Consider the following 24,037-nt stretch of genomic DNA (forward strand, 5'->3'; position numbering starts at 1 on the left):
CAGAGTCACTACTCTAAATTGAGATTTAATAAAGCAAGCCTCTACTCCCTCTCTGCCCCTCCCCCTGCTCCCTGCCTGCTGTTTCCATGAATTCTTACCCACAGATCCACTGGCCAGGCAGGCTCAAGATGGGGGGGGGGGGGGCAGAGAGGAGGGGGTTGGGGCAGGGCAGCTGGAAGCAGTCCCTTCCCTGTGTCTCTTCTTGCCCTCCTATGAAGAGCTCCGTCCCTCCTGCCTTGTTCTGTGCCCCGCAGGCCCTGTGGCCAGACTGGGGGCCATCAGTATCATAGTCCTCACAGTCGCATTTTACAGGTCAGGAAACTGAGGCTTAGAGTGGTTTCCCAGCTACAAAGGGAGGGCGGAGGTGCTGAGTGAAGACGCGGGTCCACCTGACTGTCCCACGTGACCACCTTCACCTGGACCAAGCCGTTCTCAAATGTTCACACACAGACTCACGTGGAGGGCTTGTTAAAATACAGACTCCTGGGCCCTGCTCAGAGTTTGATTCAGCAGGTCCGGGGTTGGGCTCAAAATGTGCATTTCTATCAAGTTCCCAGATGATGCTAGGACCACACTTTGGGAACTATGGTCCTAAACAGTGGTGCTTCCTACCACCTTGGCCACCTACATCAGAGTCTTGGAAACCGTGCCCCTGAAGATGGGGATCCCCGTTGGTCCCACAATGAGAGGCTTGGAATCCAGGCGGTCATAAGTGCTGTCCCCATGTTTCCTCCCTGGGCTTCCCCAAAATGTCCTTCATACAGCTAGTTTCAACCCCGGCTACACATTGGAATCACCTGGAACACCCCGCATGCCTAGGTCTCACCTGTTAAGACTGATTTATCCTTTTCCTTATTTTGAGAGAGAGAGAGAGAGAGAGAGAGAGAGAGAGAGAGAGAATGCACGTATGCACATGAGCAGGGAAGGTCAGAGAATTTCAAGTACCCTTCACGTTCAGAGCAGAGCTCAAACCCAAACTCAGATCACGAGCTGACCTGAAACCAAGTGTCAAATACTTAAGATTTGAGATACCCAGGTGCCCCTAATTTGTATATATTTTTAAGTTTCATATTTTTGAGAGAAAGAGCACGCGTGTGTGTACTCACACACTAGCAGGGAAGGGCAGAGAGAGGGAGATAGAATTTCAAGCAGGCTCCACCTTAAGAGCACAGCTCAAAGCCAAACTGTGAGATCATGACCTGAGCTGAAACTGAGAATCAAGTACTTAATGACTGAGCCACGCAAGCACCCCTGAATTTGAGTTTTATATTTATATATATATTTTAAGAGAACACACACATGAGCAGGGAAGGGCAGAGACAGAGGGAGAGAGAATTTCAAGAAGGCTGCATGCTCACAGAGCAGAGCTCAGACCCACAAACTAGGAGATCATGACCTGAGCTGAAACCAAGAGTCGAATACTTAACTGAGCCACCCAGGCACCTAGATTTATACTTTAAGTTTTATGTATTTTGAGAGCAAGCAAGAGAGAGTGCTCAAACACAGCAGGGAAAGGCAGAGAGAGGGAAGAGAATTTCAGGCAGGCTCCCTACTTACAGAACAGAGCTCAAATCCACAAACTGTGAGATTGTGACCTGACCTGAAACCAAGAGCCAAATACTTAACCACTGAGCCACCCAGGCGCCCCGCATTTCTACTTTTTAAGTTTTATGTATTTTTTGAGAGAGAGAGCATGAACAAGCGAGAACACTCACACACGAGCAGGAAAGGGCAGAGAGAGGGAGAGAATTTCAAGCAGGCTCCGTGCTTGCAGGGCTCAAACCCACAAACTGTGAGATCGTGACCCAACCTGAAACCAAGAGTCGAATATTTAACCAACCGAACCACCCAGGCGCCCCGGATTTATACTTTCCAAAGCTCCCCAGGTGATTCTACTGTGCAAGGTAGACGGCAACGCCTTAGCTTGATTGCATTTAGGAGTATGTCGCTTTGATCCCTCTATCCTCCCGCATTTCATTTGCTCACAGATCTTTCTCTTCTTCCAAAGCCCAGCACCCATCGTCTCCTCTAAGAAGCCCACCATGCAGTAGCCCCAGAGGTTGGCTCTCCCTTTAGTGATCTTTACCAACAGCCCTCCTCCCTGCCCCTGCCATTTTGACTCTTTGTAATTGCACCATTGTTTGTAATTCCCCCCCCCCCCCAGACTTTCACTCCCCTGGTGTGTCCCCCCACCCCCACAGAGAGCTGGTCTCTTAAGTCTTTTTGGGCAGCAACAATCCTCCAGGGTACATACAGATATCCTGCAAGTATCCAAAGAAATGACCACAAGGACCCTGCTTCACCCTCGGTCATTTTTCCCATGAAAGCAACCTGCAAATAAAGTTTTCTCCCTGTGGTAGGTTCTAGAACCTCTTGTAAAGAGTGTCCCACAATGACTCTCTGCCTTCCATCCCCTCACCACCCTTTAGGCTGAGGGAGTTTTCAGCCAAATACCACCACTGCTGCCCCGTGTCTTTCAATGTCTCTACCTTACCTTATTTTTCAAGGGCAGCCACTCAGTAGGCCCGGCAGTGTTGCCAAGGAAACATCACTTAATGAAGGAAATAAAGCTGCTCAAAATCCACCTGGCCTTTGTTTGGAAGGGAGCTGGGACTTCTGTTGCACCTTGAAACCATATTATTAAGTCATTTAACCAACCCCATTTTGCTCCATGTTCCTGACTTGCCTGGGAGACCCTCGTCCCTCTCCCTCTGCCCGTCTTGGCCTCTGGTCTGGGGAGGCCCTGCTGAGGGCTGGGGAGATGAGACCATCTGGGGTGGTCGACCCAAGAGTGGGGTGAAGGCACTGTATTGCCAAGGTCTCTGCCTTCCCCAGGAGCCTCCCCCAGGCAGGGGGGAGAGAGTACCTGCCTGCCTTTGCCTCTGGCAAAGTGTTTACAGCCTCTTAGCCTCAGTTTCCTTATCCTTACAACTGGAAGGTGACTGCAGATACGGTAAGTACCCTGCAGAGGGCCTGGCGTATAGGTGCACAAACGTATGTTTCTTCTCTTCTCCCACCTGCCTTCCGGAGAAGTTTCGGCTGCCAGTGGCAGTTTCTGTCAGGGAGGTGCCGTTTAATAGGGGTGGAGGGCAGATCTTATAAAAGGCCATAGCTCAGTCTCTAGCACAGGCAGGTCCCACCTCCATGCCTGCCGGGTAGGGAAGGGATGCTGAGGACAGCTGACAGGGGTCAGGGTGGGAGCCCTTGCTTGTCCAGGAGATATAGTGACAGAGCAAGACGGAACTCCAGCCCTGGGGGTGTTTGCCTGGCCTTGGCTCTGTGGCCCTGAGGGCAGGAGTGTGCACCCAATGGGCTCCCTGGCGGGCTGGCCGGCTTCGCTATTAGTCATGACTCCTGCCCCTGGCCTGAGGGAGAGGCAAATACCACTGGTGTGAGCCCCAAGACACGGATGTGTCTGTTCTGTCACCCTGCATGTGCTTTTTCCCTTTTCCTTCCAAGCATCAGAAAGAAGTGCCCGTTCCATAATTTTGGAAAGAGCTAAATGTCCATCAACTGATGAATGGATAAAGAAGTTTGGGTTTATATATACAATGGGATACTACTTGGCAATAGGAAAGAATGAAATATGGCCTTTTGTAGCAACGTGGATGGAACTGGAGAGTGTGATGCTAAGTGAAATAAGTCATACAGAGAAAGACAGACGCCATATGTTTTCACTCTTCTGTGGATCCTGAGAAACTCAACAGAAGACCATGGGGGAGGGGAAAGGGAAAAAAAGTTAGGTTGAGGGAGGCAAACCATAAGAGACTCTTTTTTTTTTTTTTTTTTTTTTTTTTTTTTATTTTTGCGACAGAGAGAGACAGAGCATGAACGGGGGAGGGGCAGAGAGAGAGGGAGACACAGAATCTGAAACAGGCTCCAGGCTCCGAGCCATCAGCCCAGAGCCCGACGCGGGGCTCGAACTCACGGACCGCGAGATCGTGACCTGGCTGAAGTCGGACGCTTAACCGACTGCGCCACCCAGGCGCCCCAAGAGACTCTTAAATACTGAGAACAAACTGAGGGTTGATGGGGGGTGGGAGGGAGGGGAAAGTGGGTGATGGGCATTGAGGAGGGCACCTGTTGGGATGAGCACTGGGTGTTGTATGGAAACCAATTTGACAATAAATTTCATATTAAAAACAAAAAAAGAAGGAAGTGCCGGCTCAGGTTTGAAGGCCTGCCTCGGGCCTCATGGGGCTGCTTGAAGAATGAGCAGAGTCAATAGTTTGCAGCTGGGGAGTAGCCAAGGGGTCAGACTATTGTTTCTATGCCCCCGAGGTTTGTAAAACATCCCCGGGCAGGATGGAGCTCCCCCTCTGCTGCTAACTGGGGAGTTACTGGAGGAATGTGGCTAAGCACTTTGTTTTTGCTTTTTTGTTTTTTTCGATATATGAAGTTTATTGTCAAATTGGTTTCCAAACAACACCCAATGCTCATCCCAAAATGGCTAAGCACTTTGTACCCTCTTGTACCACAGGCGCCCCCAGCCCTCTGCTGCTTCCTCAGTGCAGGCTCACATGGATCACAGGGGAAGCTTCCCAAGCCAGCCTCCTGGCCTCTCCCCCTTGGGCCGGCTGCTAGAGCTGCCCTGACCCAAGGGAGGTAGGTAGGCGGGCGAGGTAAAAAGTCACAGGTGTGGCTCTGGCGTCAGACTGCCTCAGTTTGAATCTCAGCTACTGCTCTCCACCTGTAGGACTTTTACTTAATTTCCTGTGCCTCAGTTTCCTCATCTACAAGATGGGGGCGACAGCGGCGCCCTCCTCAGAGTTGTTTTAGGATTCAGTGGGATAAAGCATGCAAATGACTTTGAGTCTGGCACAGAGTAGGAGCTACAAACATCTCAGCTTTCATTATTAGCCACCTAAGGCAGGGGTTTTCAACAGCAGCATTCTTGCGCATCCGGGGTCGGGTCATTCTTCGCTGTGGGGGGCTGTTGGGTACGGGGTAGGATGTCGAGCAGCGAGTGTCCCTGACCTCTACCGCCTGGATGCCAGTAGCAGCGTCCCTCCCCCGTTCTCATGACAACCACAGATGTCCCCAGACATCGCCAGATATGCCCTGGTCGACAAAACCACCCCTCCCTGAGAACCACGGTTCTAGGTCCTTGCTTGCTTAAAGCTTCCGGGCTCCCCGTTATTCAGAAAGTGTAGCGGTGCTTCCTGGGCCTGCTGGTACCAAAAGTGGGACATCTTGTACGAAACTGGTGCCCCTCGTTTGTGTTCAGGCCGTTTACCGATTCAATCCACTGCTGGCTGGACTTCTGAGGTGCCCAAGGGACCACTTGAGAGCGTCCTCTGCCAAATCTCTCTCTCTGCTCTGCAAGCTTCATGGTGACACCACTCAAGATGCACTTTGGTGTTTGCTTTTAAATCACAACTGTCTGTCCCTGTTATGATTCTCCCAGACTCCGGAGCAATAAGCAGCTCCAGTGACAGCTGTGCCAGATAGGAACCACACACGTGCCTCTCCAAGCGTCTCCCCCAAGCACTTCAGAGCAGCTAAGTGAATAAAACTGATTTCAGCTATTACCTGCACAGCCGCTTGTGTCTCTACAACCTGCCCCGGAGACCAGAGTCAGGCCCTGGTGACAGCAATGAAAGAAGGATGGCAGTCACTAGCTTCCTAGCTGTCCTTGTCAGGCAGCCCACACTGCCGAGCCTCGGGAAATCTGGGTCCCGGTAAACAGGGTGACTGAGAGCTACACTCTGTCCTGAGGAGAGAGCGTGGGGCATTCAACCCAACGTCATGAGCAGCTCTGCACTTTTTGGAGAGAGGCTCAGGTGGCAGGCTGAGAGGCCCCATGCTTTTGCATATTCGTGGAAGGCTTTCGGGAAGTGGTGTTTTTATTTCTATTTTCAAAGGAGCGAGAGTTGGATTAGGTGAATGGAGGAAGCACAATGTTCATTTTAGTGTGATTAGAGCCATTATTTCCTGAAACGTTAGTTTCCCCAGCTTGGCTCTTGGATCATCCAGGACAGGGACCATAGCTTTCTCATCTCTGTTATCCTCAGATCTCAACTTAGAGATTGTTGTTGGACAGACAGATGAATGGATGGATGGTGGATGGATGGAGGAATGAGATGTCTACCAGCATCTATTTAAATTCGTAAATCTGACCAGTCATCATATTCTCCCTCACCTCCAATAAACTGGAAGCCACAGAAGGTCATTGGCTTTCCTTAGTGGTGAACTGGAAATCCAGACCACCCACTGGAGGGTCTCTCACTCAATATGGGTTCTGAATAGGACCCTCTTGCCCCTGTGTTCTGGTCACATGTCCACGCTGGAGCCAGGCCTTCTACATTTGGCCTCTGCTCAGAACTTTGGTTGCCTCTATTATGGGAAGAATCAGTCATCTCAGTAGTTAAATGCCTATTTCCATGGATTCCCAAATCTGATAACTTGTAAGATGATTTGAGAGAGCGCATCCTTCCTGTAATGAGTGTCTTCTCTTTGTCTCTCCAGATCCACTCTCCATCCTTTCCTTCTACTCTAGGACACTGACTTTATGGAATGTTTCAGTGGGCTCCCATGTTGTTTGGCTTCCAGCAGGTTTCTGCCAATGGGCTGACCCAGCAGAAGAACCAAGTGAGGAGGGGGGAGAGTAAAGTTGGGTTGTTTATTCACCACCACTCATCAAACCCCTCCCTCCCTCCCTGAAGCCTTCTTGCAAGTCAACCCTCTCTAGATGACTTTTACAGATTCTGGTAACTTCTCTCTTCTCTCATCCCTTGGGGTCTAGGAGTGGTAATAGCTCCATGTTATTATTCTCAGGGAACTATACTATCCCTATGGTTGCCTTACATCCTACCCACATCGAGACTTGTGCCTTTATTATACCCTCTTTGTATTCCCCCACCTTGAGTGTGCCATCTATTTCCAGTTAGGGCCTTGACTGATACACTGGCCTGAGGATCTTCTTATGTCTGAAGGGTGACCCTACCTGCCTCTCCATGCCCTCCTCGGACTTCCAAAGGTCAGAAAGAACATGCCCCCAAGGACCACTCCTTACCTACCTTCCCTGCACTGCCCTTCTCACCCCACAATCCCTTTTATGTCCCACACTCATGTTTAAAAGTCCCTCTTCTAATGATGTCGGGTACCTGGGTGGCTCAGTCAGTTAAGTGTCCGACTTCAGCTCAGGTCATGATCTTGTGGTTCATGGGTTCAAGCCCTGCTGCTTCAGATTCTGTGTCTCCCCCTCTCTCTGCCCTTCCCCCACCTGTGCTCTTAAAAATAAACATTAAAATATATACATAATATACATATATAATACATTAATATGTATAATATATATATAATCCCTCTTCTAAAACAAGAAATGCTTTATATTCTCATTTGGAATTAATCAAAAATATTTACCAGTAAGAATGTTTTAATATATGAAGATAACAAGAGGGCTCACCCTGAACTCTAACCTAAAGCAAAGAAATGTAGTATCTCAATTTGCCCCTGGGGTCTAATCATAAGTGGGGGTGTTCATTTCTTTAGTAATATGAAGAGAAAAACTCACAGAACCTTATGACTTCTCCCTCAGAGCCCTTTTCTTTGGAACTATGACTGAAGGTTGAAGGAAGAGACTGGAAACTTGGAAGGCCAAGGGTCTTGTGGCTTTCTTCTAGACCAGAGCCAGTAAACTACAGCCCATGGCACAGCCCTTATTTTTGTAATTGAAGCATTCTCCTAACAGCCATTCATTCACATATTGTCTGTGGCTGTGTTCATGCTACAATGGCAGAGTTGAGTTTTCAGACTGTATGGCCTTCTGTGCAGGAAAGAGTTAACACAGTGGGGCTGACTGCTGTCCTTTGAAAGGCCTACTTGGAACTTGGATTTCAGGAGGTTCCCACCATCCCCAGATCTATAAGAGTGGTTCACTATGCCTAACCAGACTGTACAGGCAATGTACAGTTTGTGCTAACATGTGCTTTCCTTCTGGGAATCTGGAATTTTGGTATGTGCCAGGCAGAGGCTGTGTACGTGACCAGCCCTGATAAAAAAGCCCAGCTGAGTCTCTAAGAACTTTCCAGGTAGAAAACATCTCGCACGTGTTGTCTCAGCTCCTTGCTGGGGGGAATTAAGTGTATCCTTGTGACCACTAGGAGAGTACCTTTGGAAACTTCCACCTGGTTTCCCCCAGGCTTTGCCCCAGGTGCCTTTTCCCTTTGCCAATATGATTTGTATCCTTTTGTTAAAATAATTCACAGCTGTGAGTACAAATATGTGCTGAGTCTTGTGAGCCCTATCAAATCTTCAAACCTGGGAGTGGTCTTCAGGACCTCCCAACACACTGCAAAGCCAAAATTACTTGCCACCTGGCCCTTTAAGAAAAAGTTTGCCAATCCTTGGTCTACACAGTCTTAGTCTAGATGGAAATTATGTTTCATAGGACTCTGAACTCCCTAAGGCATGGCACAGGTCTTTTCTCTTTATCTACTGGCCAACCACAGTATCTTGTACAAGTTATTTATGGAGGGAGGAAGTCAGCAAGCCTGCAAATAATGGATTCAAGCCATGCTTTTTAAACTGTGGGTGGTGAAATCTATTTGAAAGGTTATGACCAATGCTTTTCACTGAAAGAATAGAATAGAAAATATCAGATTGCATTGCATATGGTAAGAATAAGTTTTATTTCCTGAAAATTTTGTTTCAGTTACACATGTGGACCAGATACTATCCTGGATCGTGATGTTAAAGGGTTTCCTCTTCTTGCCCGTTGCAGTAGAAAATAACTTGAAGACCGTTGGACTGTGCTTTCTTCGCTAGCTGCCAGGGAGAATCCCCACTGGCTGCCCCCCATCTCTCTGGCCACTGCATTTTAACCACATTCTTCCCCCACCCCCAGAATGTGTACTACACGAGCAGTCAGCAGATCCACGTGGGCATCCTGAGCCCCACGGTCGACGATGATGACAACCGGTGCCTGGTGGATGTCAACAGTCGGCCACGGCTCATCGAGTGCAGTTATGCCAAAGCCAAGAGAATGAAGCTTCACTGGCAGTTCTCTCAGGTAACAGCCCCAAAGCCCCCATGAAGGGCAGCAGGAAAGCAGAGGGGGGAGAAGGTCTAAGGGGCCAGGGAGCATGTGGGAGGAGACAAGGAGGAAAGGGACATGGTGGCAACAGGGAGGCTGGGACTCCCGGGATTTACTGGGCACTGACTATGTGCCAGACATTTTATGTACATTAGCTTATTGGCTCCTGATATTGGCGCTAAAAGGGGAATTGTCGAGGTTGTTATTGTTGTTTTATTATCATTTTGTTTAATTTGTAGATACATGGAGATAGGCTCAGAGAGGGAAGTCATGTGCCCAAAGTCACACAGTAAGGATCAGGGCTGGGAGTTAGATTTAGGCCTCTCTGTCTTTAAACTCTCACATTTCCTCTCCACACGCCCTATCTCCTGGGATGAAGCCCAGTGTCCCAGGTATAGACAGTGCCGAGGCACCTCTGGTCTGTGCCCTGCTCTGCTTTCCTCCCAGAATGGGCTCACTCTAGGGGAGGAGGCTTCCTCAAAGGGCAGTGTGTACAATGGTGAACAAGAAGCATTCCCGTATTAAGCCTCCATCAGTTCTGAGGCCCATATTTGACTTCCTGCTCTCCATTAGCCCAGTTACAAAATGATGTCCGAGGATCAAGATTCCCAGTTGGGATGGCCCACCATGATTCAGCTTTGAAGAGGACCTGGGGCTCAGCCCAGAGGCTCCCAGCCCCCAGGATTCCACTAAGTTAGGGCCAGTTTTCCCCCATAGGTAGGGACACCCACCTCCCAGGCAGTGCAGCGGAAGTGTTCAGAACAGGAAGTGAGGGGGCCCACGGGCTTCTAAGGCATCAGAGGACTGTATATGGTGGAAGCTTCCAGGGAAGTCAGAAAGGGAATAGGTGTATTCGTGGGACCGAGTAGAAGAGACCCTGACTCAGCCTCCCAGCAAGCTGCTGCTGCCCTGGGGAGGAGGAAGCTGGTGGGCACTGGAAGGGACTGGCAGTTACTTTCCCCATGGTGGGGGGGGGGGGGGGGAGGGAAGGGGGCGAGGGGGGGCAGGGCAGGTCCCGGCTGCATCATATTCTACGGGTAGGGGAACCTTTGATCCGTGATCTGGGTGTGTGCATCCAGAGGACTGAGTTGGGTCCTGAATGAGTGAGGAAGGTCAATACTGAGTTCGAAACAAGGCCATAGATTTAAGGGCTACTCGGAAAGCAGGAGTCCAGACAAGGGCTTTGTGACCCCCCAGGAAAAGCAGATGGCTGGGGAGCAGCACAGGGAGCCAACTGGGAGCACTTCCAAGGGCAGGTGGGAGATGTGTGGGGCAGCTCCGAGTCCTGGCTGTGCCTGCATAATGTATGGGGCTCCACGAGAGGGAATATGGTTCACCAGGACTGGTGGCTCCTGCCGTGCTCCTCCCTGTGTGGTGAACTGTAATAGTCTGTCCCAGTAAGAATGGCAGCCAGCCTTCATACAGTGCTTACTCTGTGCCAGAACTTCTAAGCACGGGGCATGTATTCGCTTATTTATTCCTCCAAACAGCTGCATGTAGGTACCATGAGGCAAATGAGACACAAAGACGGTAAATAACGTGCCCAACGTGTTCATGTTGGGTACTATCCGCGAACTATTTCAGGTTCTCCTTTTTACTTAGTAGTGGCCACCGAGAAGAAGGTCAGGGTCAGGGCTGAGGTTTGAGAATACAGGGCACATCTTCCTCCCGCCTCCCTCTCTCTCACTGAAGCACCTTTTCTGACCCCACACTCTGCCCAGCGGTAGCCTTTGTCACTTTCCCCTGCCAGGTGTCTAGCCCTGAGTGACACGGGATGGGACTGTATTTCTCCTCAGGCAGAGAGAGGGCTGGAGGCATGTGGTCAGGGAGGAAGGCTGGATGTGTGCTTGCTGGCTGGTGTTTCCCAGCTCAGGCTAGGTGCAAAATCGGCCTGCAGACTGGAGGCAACAGAGGGAAATGGACACATATCCCTGTGGAGGTGAGTGGGGCTGATTTTGCTGGGGTGAAGTGGACATCATACCATCTAGGGAGGCTGGGCAGGGGCTTACATCAGGCCATTCTCTGCTGCCTTCAGCCAAGCCTGCTGGGCCCGTGAGCTCAGCTTCCTCCTGGGAATGTTGAAGAAACTGTCCAGGAAGATGGCGGGTAGGGAGCCAGACCAGGGCTGCTGGCTTTTCAGAAGAGACAGCACTTAGCTTGAACCTTGAAGAATGTGTAGGAGTGTGCTCCATATGAAGATAGTGAAGGGCATTCCAGGGAAAGGGAACAGCATGTGCAGAAGCTGTGAAGCATCAAATCCCGGCTATGTTCAGAGAGCTGCGGATAGTCAGGGGTGGTGGGGCCTGGACAGCACAGGGGGCGGGGAGTAGCTGCACATGAGCCTGGACTTGAGCCTGTGGGCAGGAAGATGTGCGGCAGGGGACTGGCATGTGTAGGTGTGGGCTTTTGAATGCCCCTGTGGCAGAGATTGTGAGGCTGAATGGGAAGGGGAGCTTCTAGAAGGGGGAGAGAGGCAGGAAGAAAAGCCAGCAGGAGGCAGAAATGCAGTCTGAACATTTAGCTGTTCCCTCCTCCCTCTCCTCTGTGAGTGGCCCCAGGGTCCTTATGGCCCTGCCTGGCCACTGAGATCTCCTCTCAGGGCAAGGTCTGAGGCTGAACCGAGATCCCCAGCTTCTGGTGGTTGTGGGTCAGGCAGATTGACACGTGTGGCTGGGAGTCCTCTAATAGTTGAACATGCTGCTTCAACTCACGGGGAGGAGGGAAAGCGGCCCCGGGCAGCCCCGGAATAGCCCCTGGAGGTCATGGCCCAGCTACGCACCTGCCACGCTGGAGACTTGGTGTCACCAGGATATGAGTGTTGTTGAACTGAAGTGAGCTCCCTGGCCTCTTTGGAAGCCTTGCTCCTCCGAGGAGGTCCGGAACCACCAGGGACACAGAGCTCCTCAGCTCCGCTGCGGCCAACCTCATGAAGTGCAGTGTTCATAAACATAGCAACTCCATCCCAAGTGGGACAAAATGAGATGAAGTGACCTGGCCAAGATCATAGGGCCTGAAGGATGGAGCTGGAGTTCAAACAGGCTGGTCGCATCCAAACACAGGCTGCTTCATATCCCAGCCCCACACACAGGCACCTCCGCCTGTTTCCAACCCTCATAGACAGACATGTCCCCAAGGTCTCAGGCTGAAGTGACTCCTCTCTCCATCTCCAGTCCCAGATGCCTGTGTGCCCCTGGCTGGCCTTCATCTCATCTGTCCATCCCTGACCGGGGCAGAGAAAGGAACATCCCCCCCCTAAAATGGACATACTCAAGGCAAAGACACCCCCAAATCTAGCTCTTTCCTTTTCTCATCTCAGGACATGGCCTTGAACAGGCAGCCCCATGTGGTTCCTACTTGAAAGGACACAGTGACCGGCAAAGCAGGCCATATTGGAATGTGGAATCCTGGAGCCTGGGCAATTTTCAGCCACTTACATATATATCTAATTAACTCCCAGGGTGGTTTGGCAGTCACATCTTTGATCTTTCTACCAAGGGGAACTGTTTGGAAATAATATTTTTAAATCCCTCATTTGCAAACCCAGAGCAGCCACTCTTGCCTGATATTTAAAGATTAACATATGTGAATTTTTTGTTTAATGCAAAATGATTGATGTTTATCAAGCAACCGGAATCTGTCCACAAGCTCTCGCTGGTTAGGAACTACTGTTGACAAGGCCAGAGGAGGCTGGAAGCCTCTTACGTGATTAAATCGTGTTCTTGGGCTACTTTTCTTGCAACAGGTTTTAATCTTTGCAAATTACATGGGTATCCTACCAACTAGAATGATCTGGTGCAGAAGTTGGGCTGAAAGGAGCTTTTACTGGTGCATCTCCAATCTCCTTTCAGGTTTCACATTCTGCATTATTTACTCTCCTGAGGGCTGCATTTAAACTCCACAGACACTCAGGCTGAATTAATTTCAAAAATAATCCAGCACGATTCTCTCAGGTTCTCCTACAAAGAAGATAGGCATTTGCATATCTTAGTGTTCCATCTCATACCCTGATTTTCTGTTTAACAAATAAAATGCCTTTTTTCTATCCCCTGCAAGCACTTCTGCATTTCTGATGCTTCAGGATGAATCAGGACAGCATTAGATACTGACACTGAGAAACCACATTTGATGAAACATCTCTTGGCAACACTGATGTACAGGGCTCTGATGAGCAATTTTCTGATGATGAACATTCTTTCCTTCAGTTATTCATCAAACATTTATTGAGCATGGGGGTTGGGCAGGAGGGATGCAGATATGAAACAGAGCCAGCCTCTGCCCTGGAGGAGCTCATGAGCATATAAACACGCAATAAAATGCATGACGAGACCAGAAATGAGGGATGTATGATGTTCTGGGACCCTGGGGTTGTCGGGCTCAAGGATGGCTTCACATTCGAGACTTGTTTGATCTGGATCTTGAAAGTTGTAGGACAGTTCCCAGGTGTAAAAAGGGAGAACATCCCATGTAGAGGCTCAGCCTGGGCAAAGGCAAGAAAAAACAAGAGTATGTCTGAAGAATGCAAATCCAGTGTTGGTATGGGTGGAATTTGGAACCTCCAAAGAGGCATGAGAGAGTTCAGACATAAGGGTCAGTTTGGGTGCAGATAGTGGTGATCGGTGAAAGCCAGGCCAACAAGTTGGACTTCACCTTAAAAGCAGAGGGAGGAACCGGAGGAAGTTTTAAGCAGTGGATTGCCACGATGGGGTCTGAACCCCTCTGGTAGTAGAGTTCAGGGTAGATTAGAAAAAAAGAGACATGGAAGCAAGTTAGGGGGCTGTTCCATCATTCCCATGAGAGATGGGGCAGACTCAATCGCCATGAGGGCGTGGGTCCAGGCAGCTGGGGGGGGGGGGGGGGTTGGATTTTGAGAGAGACTGTATCAGTCTGTTGGAAGTACTGATGGATGAAAGGAGGGAATTGTGAAGGGGTATTATAAACCCAGGACCACTCTAGGCTCTGGGTTTCTGTCCAAAGAACAGGGCAGCCAGAGTTGTCCCTCTTAAGTGACGCACCTAGAGACACTGTCTAGCGTCTCTAGACAGCCAGCATTTCCCACATCAGCACATGAAGAAATTTTGTGAACATGGGAAATAGTAGTCATTGCCTTCTGTGACTTTTCCAGCTTGTAACTCCTCCTGGTTTAAAGACTCTCCTAAAGTGTTACGTATAAATTATAGGACTTTCAGTCTTCTGAGAGTACCCTACATACTGAGATTTGGGGGGATTCTGGGATTTGGTGATGAAAGGTTAGTGAAAGAGGCATTTAGTCAATGAGACCCATGCCAATAGAAGGAGAGGGAGTAAGCAAATATCAAGTTGCTACAGAAAACTTTGTGGCCAGACCTGCCAAGTGATGCGATAGACTGCCTCTCCATGGTAATGAGATGCCACTCTTCCACCATTACCATTATTGTGAATGGTTACACAAAGGCTGCATCCCTCTCTTCAAGATATTCTTACAGGGATTCTTGCCACATGATGTGTGTCTTCTAAGGTCCAACTTCCTTAAATTCTACCTATCTATTTGAATGCATGGTTGAAGGAATTGCAGGCTGTTAGACCAGAAAGACCAGAAGCACCTTAGCTCTGCCTTCTCAAAGCTGAAGGGCTGCCCTACCCACAGGAAAGCAGTCTTGTCCTATTGGTTCTGAGGGAAGACTGGCGAGTCTGGGACGATTTATAGAGCAGCTTTCTCCTAGTCCGAGTTGTCCAGACATGAGGTTGGCAGTTCAGGGAAGAGCCAGGGGCTCTGGGGACCATGCAGCAGGCCATCTAAGGCTCTGCAGCTCTCAGTGGATTTGCACTGGATGGCTTGAAGGGCCTGCCAAACCCGAAATTCTGTAATTCTAAGCTAAATTTAGACAGCAAGCCCTGAGGAGGGCTTCCCCACCTGGAAGGTTCCCTGGGCCTGCCTCAATAAAAAGCACCACAAGTTTGAAAATAAGCCGAACTCCTTGCACAACGGCCATCTTCATCCCACTGTGTGCAACTGTTTTTCCATTATGTCAGTCCACACTCCTCTCATCCATCAACAAAATACACGGGAGGGCACGACTGTCTTATACTTCCAACATCTCTAGCACCTCATGGAAAACGAGACAGAGGAGTCACCCAACGTGCTGTTAATCAAATGAAGCAGTTATTTTTTTTTTTTTTTCAGAAATTCACAAAAACTAACCAGAGGCCTCCTGTGTGCCAGGTCTTGAGCTAGATCTGTGGGAGACTGTAAGACGAACAAAAGTTTACCACTGATGACTCCCCTTACACACATGCGTGCACACTGCAAAAGGACATTTCAGCATAATAGTCAAAGGGCCCTGCTTAGCTGGAGAAATCCCTAGTTCCTACAAATAACACTTTAAGTGGTGGTGCATCCTAACTGTGTTATGTGGGGTACTCTAAATTATACGGTAAATATGTACTTCTTCCTATAACTTCAGATTTGAAGGAAGGAGGTGGAAATGCTTTATACTAAAACAAATATGCATACTACGTAGAGCAGGGTGAACACAAATTTGTATGAATTTTTTTACATTTTTTAGTATGTATTTATTTTTGATATAACACAAGTGGGGGAGGAGAAGAGAGAGGGAGACACAGTATCTGAAGGAGGCTCCAGGCTCTGAGCTGTCAGCACAGAGCCCAACGCGGGGCTCGAACCCACAGACCATGAGATCATGACCTGAGCTGAAGTCAGTTGCCCAACCGACTGAGCCACCCAGGAGCCCCTGTATGAATATTTTTTAAAACAGGAGGCTTTGACGAAACGTCAGGGTATCCAGACTATATCTCATGCTGCTCTCATACTGTGGGGGTTGCCATCACTCCCCTTGGCTGTTGAGTCCTTTGATGGAAACATTAGCAAGGTCCATCTGGGGGTCCAAGAACACATAGATCAGCGTTCCCACTGGTAGGCTGTCCCCACACCTGAGCCCCTATGCTTGCCTCGTTCTCTGCAAAGCATTTATGCATTTTCCACATGAGGGACATCACGGATAACAACAGAGATGTCTATTAATGCCAGGAGAGAAGAAATTTTCGAGAGTATGAGGAGACTGCCCGGAAGAGAGCTGAGTGTAGAGCCAAGCCTGCCTGTCCAGGATAATTGGCTCTGATTTGTGGGGTATAATTTGATAATTTGATGCAAGATGAGTAACCCACTCAAAAAAGAACCTATTTGCAGAGCACATTTCCCAGGGAGCATGGCTAATTCTGCCAAAGGATTTCCCCACACTCAAGGAGGAGGAGTCCTTGACTTTCTCCCATTCCGATTCCCAGTCGCTGTCAGGAAGTCCGACTTCAGGAACATTTTGTACTGAAAAGACTATAATCTGGTATTTCATTATGGCTCTGGAATAAAACACCTTTTCATTCCCGTGTCGTATGAAGGGGCAAATGTAGAACTGTCCAGTTTTGATGGATTAACAAAGCCTTGCATAGGCCCTGGAAGTTTGTGATATTTAGTTTATGGCAGTCAGCATGCACCCCCCCTCTGCTCATCCCACAGAGATCAGGAGCCAGGAGCAGGTGTGATGGCTCAGATCCCCACTACTCAGACCGAAGAAGATTTTAAAAATTATTTACCGAATTTACATGGTGATTCCTATGTGCCAGATAGTATTGTAACTGCCTTATAAATATTACTTAACTCCCCCCAACAATGCTAGTAGGTACTTTAATTATCCTCATTTTACAGATGAGGAAACTGAGGCACAGAGACATTAATTTGTCCAAGAACAAATCTAGGAATTTTGCCTCTGGGATCTATGCTTTAAACCACCATACCATGGCTCCTTTCTTTGTCTTGCTTCTAGAAAACCAGTGAATGGCTGCAGTGGGAGTTTGGGGCTAGGGTCTCCCTGCCAACCAGTCACTGGCATGTGTGAACTGGCTGGATTCCTGCCACCTCAGCGAACTCCTTCCAGCCACCCTGCTATCTCCACAACCCACTTTCACCCTTTTTTTTTTTTTTTTTTTTCCGCACTTGAGATTGCCATTACCCCATCTTTGGTCCAGTGGACCTTCAGAGCAAATCCCAGGCAGACTCTCACTCAGGCACTGGTGAGTCTCCTTTAAAAAAGATAAATGCCAGAGTACTTCTTGAATAAATCTAGTGTTGAATATTCATAATACATAAAGACCGCTTTCCTCTATGAAAAGACTTAATCTCAGAGTTTCTTTAACTAGTGCTAACATCCCACCCATGCTTTGAAGTATTTGATTACTAATCATTAACTATTTAACCTGGAAACTCCCAAGCCCACTGTGCTTAAAGCCCAAGACACAATGGGCCATTTGGCCATGGAAAATTAATTGGAAAGTGGAACGAGAGCTTTGAAATAAGCAGAGAAGACTTTGGAATACAGGAGTCACTCCACACAACCTCCTCTAAGCGCTTTGGTGGTAAACATGAGACCAGCCTGAGCTCAGCCCAGAGGCTCCAGAGGTCACAAGTGCAAGCGACAAGCCAGGCCCAGCCCTTCCTTGAGACAGGGACAGCTTGTTTGGGGTAGCCAGCAAGCAGCACCAGAGGCAGCAGCCCCCGGGAACCAAACAAGGCATTTTCTGGGCCCCATCACAGGCCCAGAAGTGATCTGTGATAAGCGAGCCCTCTGGGGACTCTGCCTAATCTGTTTACCCAGCCTACACCCTCAGGAGGAACTGGGCTAGTTAGGAAACTTCTAGCTGCCACAGGCACATAGTTGGGGAAACTGAAGCAGAGGGGAAGCGCATGCTGTGTGATCTGGGGTCAGCTACACAGTGGACCACGGCTCCACGAGCCCCACTCTACACATCATCAGTGCCCCATGGCAAGACACAAATCTGAGTGCCCCACAGCTCTCCGGGCCTTCTGCAAATGAGAAGCCTAAGGCCCAGGGCAGCTGAGCTGCTGACCCAGGGTCCGGTGGGAAGAGCCAGAGGCAAGGCCAGGAGCAGAGCCCCTCTTCCTTTGCTTCCGCCCACACTGCCTCTCTTGCCCTTCCAAGTGACTACTCCAGAGAGGCCCAGAAGGAGCCAGAGCTAGGCTGGGGGCTGGGAACGCACCTCCAGGAATTATTATTAGCCTCCTTAATTCTATACATTGAGCTTTCGATTTTTTGTAATGCTCTTTCCATATTTACTTCAGTTTCCATTCCAATTAAGCTCTCTGTGTGCTGCGGCATCTCTCCTGCCAGGTTTAATTGCCCTTATTTAAATTCTTTAATTAAAAGTATTGTGTGTTTCCAGATCCTGTTGGTGTATGTATTACACAAATAATTTCGATGACTGGACTGGTAAACCAAGGAACTGTGCTCTCCATGGACGGCGGGGCTGGCCAGGGGATCTGCATCAAGCCCCAGCCCTTCAGAGCCCAGGGCCCAGCCCAGGGGCTGCTGGATGGGCCTGGGCTGTGAGGACAAGAGACTGCAAACAGGCATCCTTGCTTTCTTCCTTCCTCCAACACTCCATGCCTCACACAGCAGCCAGAGTGGCCCGGTTAGCGTGTTAGTCCGACCCTGCAATGGCCCTATTACCAGATTAAAAGCCAAAGTCCATTCAGTGGCTGTGAGTCCTCACTGAGTCCTCACAGAACCTGCCCCTACCTCACCTCTTGGGCCTTAACTCCTACTCCTACCCCACGCCCGCGCTGCCCAACGGCCTCCACGCTGGTCTTTGTGCTGTTCTCTGAACACACCAGGCCTCTGCTGGTGCGAGAGCCTTGCTCTGGGGCATAGGACTACCCCCAGATTCCACCTAGGCCACCTTCTCTCCCCCTTTGTGTCTTCACTCAACTCTCCCCTTCTTGTTGACGATCACCCTGGCCACCTCTTTCTTCTGCCTGCCTCCCGCCGGCCCCACTCTCTTACCTGGTTTGTCTGAGGCCTCTCAGGCTAGAACACAAAGGCCATCGACTGAGTGGCTTACACAACAAACATTTATTTCTCACAGTTCTGAAGCCTGGGAGGTCCAAGATCAAGGTGCCAGCAGATAGTGTCTGCTGAGAACCCTCTTCCTGGGTTGCAGGTGTTCCCTTTCTCACTGCGTCCTCACATGGCAGAGGGAGACAGGCATCTCTCTTGCGTCTCTTCTTAGAAGGGCACTAATCCAATTCATGAGGGCTCCACCCTCATGACCTAATTACCTCCCAGAGGCCCCACCTCCAAATATCATCACAGTGGGGAGTAGGACTTCAGTATGAATTTTAAGGGCTCGCATTCAGTCCATTTTTGTGCACAGCCTGATCACTCTCTAACACACCAAAGAACTGTTTGCTCCCCCTCCTGGAATATAGTCTCAGTCTTTGTCTACAGAAAAAGATCTGTTTCTGTTTAGTCACTCCTGAATCTCCATGGCCTAGAGTTACACAGTAACTGACACACAGTAGGTACTAAATATCTGATGGATGGATGAATAGATGGATGAATCATGTGTCTGCAGCGAGCCCTCAAAAGAACTAGCCCAAACTGGCTCCGCAGAGCCCCTGAAGCCCACGAAGGTGACCTTCCTCTGCCCCAGACATCGAGGCACCCGCAGAGCTCAGTCTAGTCCGCTGCCTCGAGACAGGCATGGGGCCGGAGAGATGACTTGGTGGGCCTAGTCACACATGCTAGTGAGGAACAGTGAATGGGGCAGGGGCCCCCAGCCTGTCTCTACCGCTTACTGACTACGTGACCCTGGGCCTGTGTCCCAACCTTTCTGAGCCCTAGTCTCCAGTTCTGTACAATGCGGACAATTACCATCTCCACCCCTCAGGGTTATCATGAGGAATACGTGCGACTGGGCATGTGGAGCATTTGACACAGTGCTGGGAGCCTGGAAAATCAGTGGCAACCGCTGTTAGTTCCATCTCAGTGCAGAGCCTGCAGGGAGGGGTACGGAGAGTCACAGCACCAGGCTGCTCCCCAGGGTGTGCTGAGCTCACCAGGGAAGGATGGACCGCAGGAAAGGAAGGCTCCTTTGCAATTGTGGTAGATGGAATATGTCCAGAGAGAGTGAGAGCCTAGAGATTATTCACTGAGAGCGGCTGGGGTCTGCGAAGGAGGACAGGAGGGAGGCAGCACCCGTGGCCAGTGCTAGCTCCCTCACCAAAGTGGCCTGCCTTCTCCTCCTCTAGCCCAGATATGTTCCCAAGACATTGACCAGGGCTGCTCAGCGAGGCCTCCACACGGGCCTTACTCTTCTGCTCTAGAAGATTCTCCTCTTGGAGCCTCTAGGGAGGAAGCTCTCCTTGACTGCCTGCTTCACCCTCCCTGACAGGCCCTGATGCTCTCACTGAGGTTGTGTCTCCTTCACAGCACTGCTCTTGGCCTCGCTCTGTTTCCTCCACATCCTTCCCAGAGGCCACACTGGCTGCTTCTGCCCCAGGGTCACGACACTTCCTGTCTCCAGGGTCCTGAGGGCCAGGATGGGGTCTGGGAAATGTCACATTTGAGTCTCTGAAGGAATGCTTTCCTTCTCAGAGACACTCCTCCCTCTCTTGGGCTTGGCAAGGCGCCCCTGTGAAAGGCTTAGAATGTGCCTGAGTGGTAGCAGGAAAGGAGAGACTGCGCCTTCTCTGTTTTGGACAAGTTTCCCCAAGTTCATTGATTCCAGGGTTGATGGAAGCAGCCCGGCCACTGGCACACAGACCCGGGCCAGCCCCTGAGGAGATTCTGAGAAGCCCATCTTCAGAAGAGTGAATGGGCACTTGCTCTGGTCCCTTTTCTGCCTGTTGTGCAATTTTTCCGGAGCCCTCATCCTGATACACACTCGTTGGTTGTTTTATAGCTGATGGAAGGGTTTCCCGTTCCTCCTTCTCTCATCCTTCAGTAGTCAGGAAAGAAATTACCATCTGGTTCTAGACACAATGGAACCAGAGTGGAGAGCAGCTCACCCAGGGCCACCAGCTAACAACCAGGAAGGAAGCATCATAGGTCAGCACCGCCCCTTCCCATCTTACTGCCAGAAAGGCCGGCAGAGCTCATGAATTAGTGAGTGGGGCTGGTCTCATTCGCACCCTGCCTGAGCTCCACTCCTAGCGACATGGGTCTGGCACAATGCCAGCTGACGGAGTGTTGGAGGGTCAGGGGAGCCTGGCCACACATCTGCCAAAGAAGCAGCAGTGACATGGCCCAACCCAGATGTGGGCGACAGGTGCGCTCAGGCCACGGCAACAGAAACGGCAGAAACCTGTGCCTGGCAGAGCCATGGGCTGGCCTTGCTTGGAGCAGGTGACACAAGAGATGTCTCTGGGTCTGCAAGTCCAGCTTTTGAGGGACAGAATGGGGTCCCACAGCTTCCAAGTGGACTGCTTGAAGCTATCAACCTGTCGTCAGCCCAGGAGCATGGCGTGGCCACCGAAAGCACTGATTCATTGGCTGTGTTGAAGGAGTCTGTTGTCCAGTGGAAATGAGGTGGTGGCCCTCTGCTTGGCAGTCAGTTCTGAGTGACACAGAATAACTGGAGTTTGTCCAAAGGAGAGCAGGCGGGTTGGAAAAATTATTCAAAATTGTTGCTCAGTTCCTTGTGGAAGTTTAAACTAGAAAGGCATGGAACTCAGGGGACATGAGCCCTACCTTCCCCTATTGGAAGGGAAAGGGTGGAGAAGCGGGAGCAGACCCACGTGTGGGAACCTCAGGGGGACAGTCTGGGGCCCGTTGCTGGTTGCCTCCACGACAAGGATTTGAGTTGAATGCTCCTGGGCATAGCAGCATGGGAAAGAAAGTGCTGGTTCAGGAGGCTACGTGAGTCACCCCTGGAGGAGGCCCAGCAAAGCTGGAGGCCCCAGGCCGAAGTAGAGGTCACCCAGGTTGCTGATTAGAGCAAGAGGGTCGGCCTTCAGAGTGAACTCCACATGCGGACTGCAGGGTCCTTTCTGAGCCCTTGTCTCACTGCCACTTGTTCCTCTGCCCCCTCAGGGCCTGAGTCAGCCGGTGTCTCTCTGGGTGAGAGATGAGCTTGCTGTTTGGGTTTCCTCTTTGCACTGGTGTCTCTCTGCTCTTGGGTGCAATGAGTCACGGCTCTCCTCAGGCGCACAGCAGGAGAGACCTGCTTTCTTCCCTTGAATATTCCAGAAGAAATTTGCTGGGCCATCTTCCACCCACTGGAAATTGGGAATTCTCTTCCTCCTCCCCAACACACGCACAGACAGACCCCCGATCCCCTTTGCCATCCAGTCTCTCACTACCTGCCTCCTTCACCCACTGTTCAAAGTCACTTCTGAGGGAGCTGCATTTTTTTTGTCTTAATTGTTTAATTGAAGAATAGCACACATACATACAGAAACATGCACAAAATGTAAATGTTCAACTCAGTGGTTTAAAGCAAAGCAAACACCTGTATTGCCACCAGCCAGGTCAGGAAATAGCATACCATCAGCATCCCAGGAGCCCCTCTCTTGCTTCCTGTCAATCATTTTCCCTTCCCCCTCCTTAAAGATAACCCCCATCCTGGCTCTAACACCGTGGTCCTATTTTGCCTGTTTGGGGGGTGTATATAAGTGGAATTATATATGTGTTCTTTATCTGGCTTCTTCTGCTAACATGATATTTGTTAGGTTTATTCATATTGAGTGGAGCTCTAGTTTGTATATTTGTGATGCTGTACAATATTCCGTTATGTGACTAACCACAAGTTATTTATCCATTCTACTATCGATGGGCATTTGGGTTGTTTCCAGATTGGAGCTTTTACAAATCATGTTGCAGAAAGCACTCAGGTGCTTGTCTCTGGTGCACGCATTTGTGCTAGGTACAGACCTAGTATGGGAGTGTTGGGTCTCGGAGATGCGTGTGTCCAACCGCGGTAAATACTGCCAGTTTCCTAGGTCGCCGTGAGAACTGAGTCTTCATGTTCTCTGAGATGTCAGCCATCACCATGGGGATAGTGGTAGCTGACTGGGGATGACCCCTTTCAGAAGAAGTTCGTGGTCTCCTCTCCCAGCATGCTGTTCACTGGAATGGGCATGGGATGTAGCTGGGGGTGGGCTGCAGTCATAAGAGGCAGGGGCCTCCCTCCCCCTGCTGCCAGGCCTGCTCAGGGCCACTCCAGAGTGAAACACAGCAGCCCTGTCTGGAGACGCATCCCTCCTCACCTATGCAGGTCATGACCGCCAACATTTACTGATCATCTGTTATGTACCAGGCTTTTGGCTGGATGCTGAGGGCACAGAAATTGATAAGACATAGAGCTGTCAGTATGGGAGGGTGGGGGGGAGACAAGTAAACTAGTAATTCCGCTACCGTTCAATCATGCTGGGCGAATAGAGAAAACACGGTGGAAACACGGGTGAATAGCACCTCGCCAGCTGGGTGGCCTGGAGGAGAAGAGGTGGGAGGGGCTGAGGTGAGAGATAAGGAGGCTTCTGGAAGAGATGGAGCAGGAGCTTAGCCTTGAAACGTGACTGTGCCTTGGCCTGCTACGGAAGCATGGAGAAGGACCCCCAGCACAGGACACGGCTTGCTTGATGTCTAGGAACCCTGATAATACAGAAATCTTTACACAACTGCAGGAAGTTTGATGTGGCTGCACAAAAGGTGTGGGGGCTGAGGGAGGAGATGAGGCCATGAAAGGCCTGTGCTAAGGAACTTGGGCTCTGTCCTCTAGGCCAAACATACATTTCAGAGACATCACTCTTCCCTGCCTCTGGAGGTCAGAGGGGGGTCAGCTAGGAGGCTGATGCAGTTGTCCAGGGGACAGAAGATGGTGGCCTGAACGCAGGCAGGGTTGTGATGTGATAGCAATAAGGGGACAGTCACCAGGCAAGAGGGATGTGGAATTGGCAGGACTTAGTGCCTAATCAGATGCTGGGGAGAAGGCAGAGGTGTCAGTGAGAATGCCCAGGTCTCCCACACGAATGCCTGGCTATTGCTTTTGGGGGAAATTATTTATGGAAAATATTTATAACTGAGGTGGTAAACACAAGAGGAGTAGATTCTGGGGAGAAGGTGAGTTTGAACATCTACTCAAGTGCTATTAAGCTCCAAAGAGTGTACTTATAAGGACCACCACCTACCCCAAGCAATTCTGCCTGCAGAATTG

At 50.1% G+C, this 24,037-nt stretch overlaps 1 protein-coding gene across 1 annotated transcript in view; it reads left to right on the forward strand.

The window, feature by feature from the left end:
* GALNT18 (polypeptide N-acetylgalactosaminyltransferase 18) overlaps positions 1-24,037 on the forward strand; it is a 351,350-nt gene that overhangs the window by 326,102 nt on the left and 1,211 nt on the right. The window contains exon 10 of the mRNA XM_060606015.3: positions 8,849-9,013. Coding sequence (XP_060461998.1) covers positions 8,849-9,013 — 165 coding nt within the window. The remainder of the gene's footprint in view (positions 1-8,848; positions 9,014-24,037) is intronic.

The sequence above is a fragment of the Panthera onca genome, chromosome D1, assembly GCF_046562875.1.
Source record: "Panthera onca isolate mPanOnc1 chromosome D1, mPanOnc1 haplotype 2, whole genome shotgun sequence".
NCBI lineage: Eukaryota > Metazoa > Chordata > Mammalia > Carnivora > Felidae > Panthera > Panthera onca.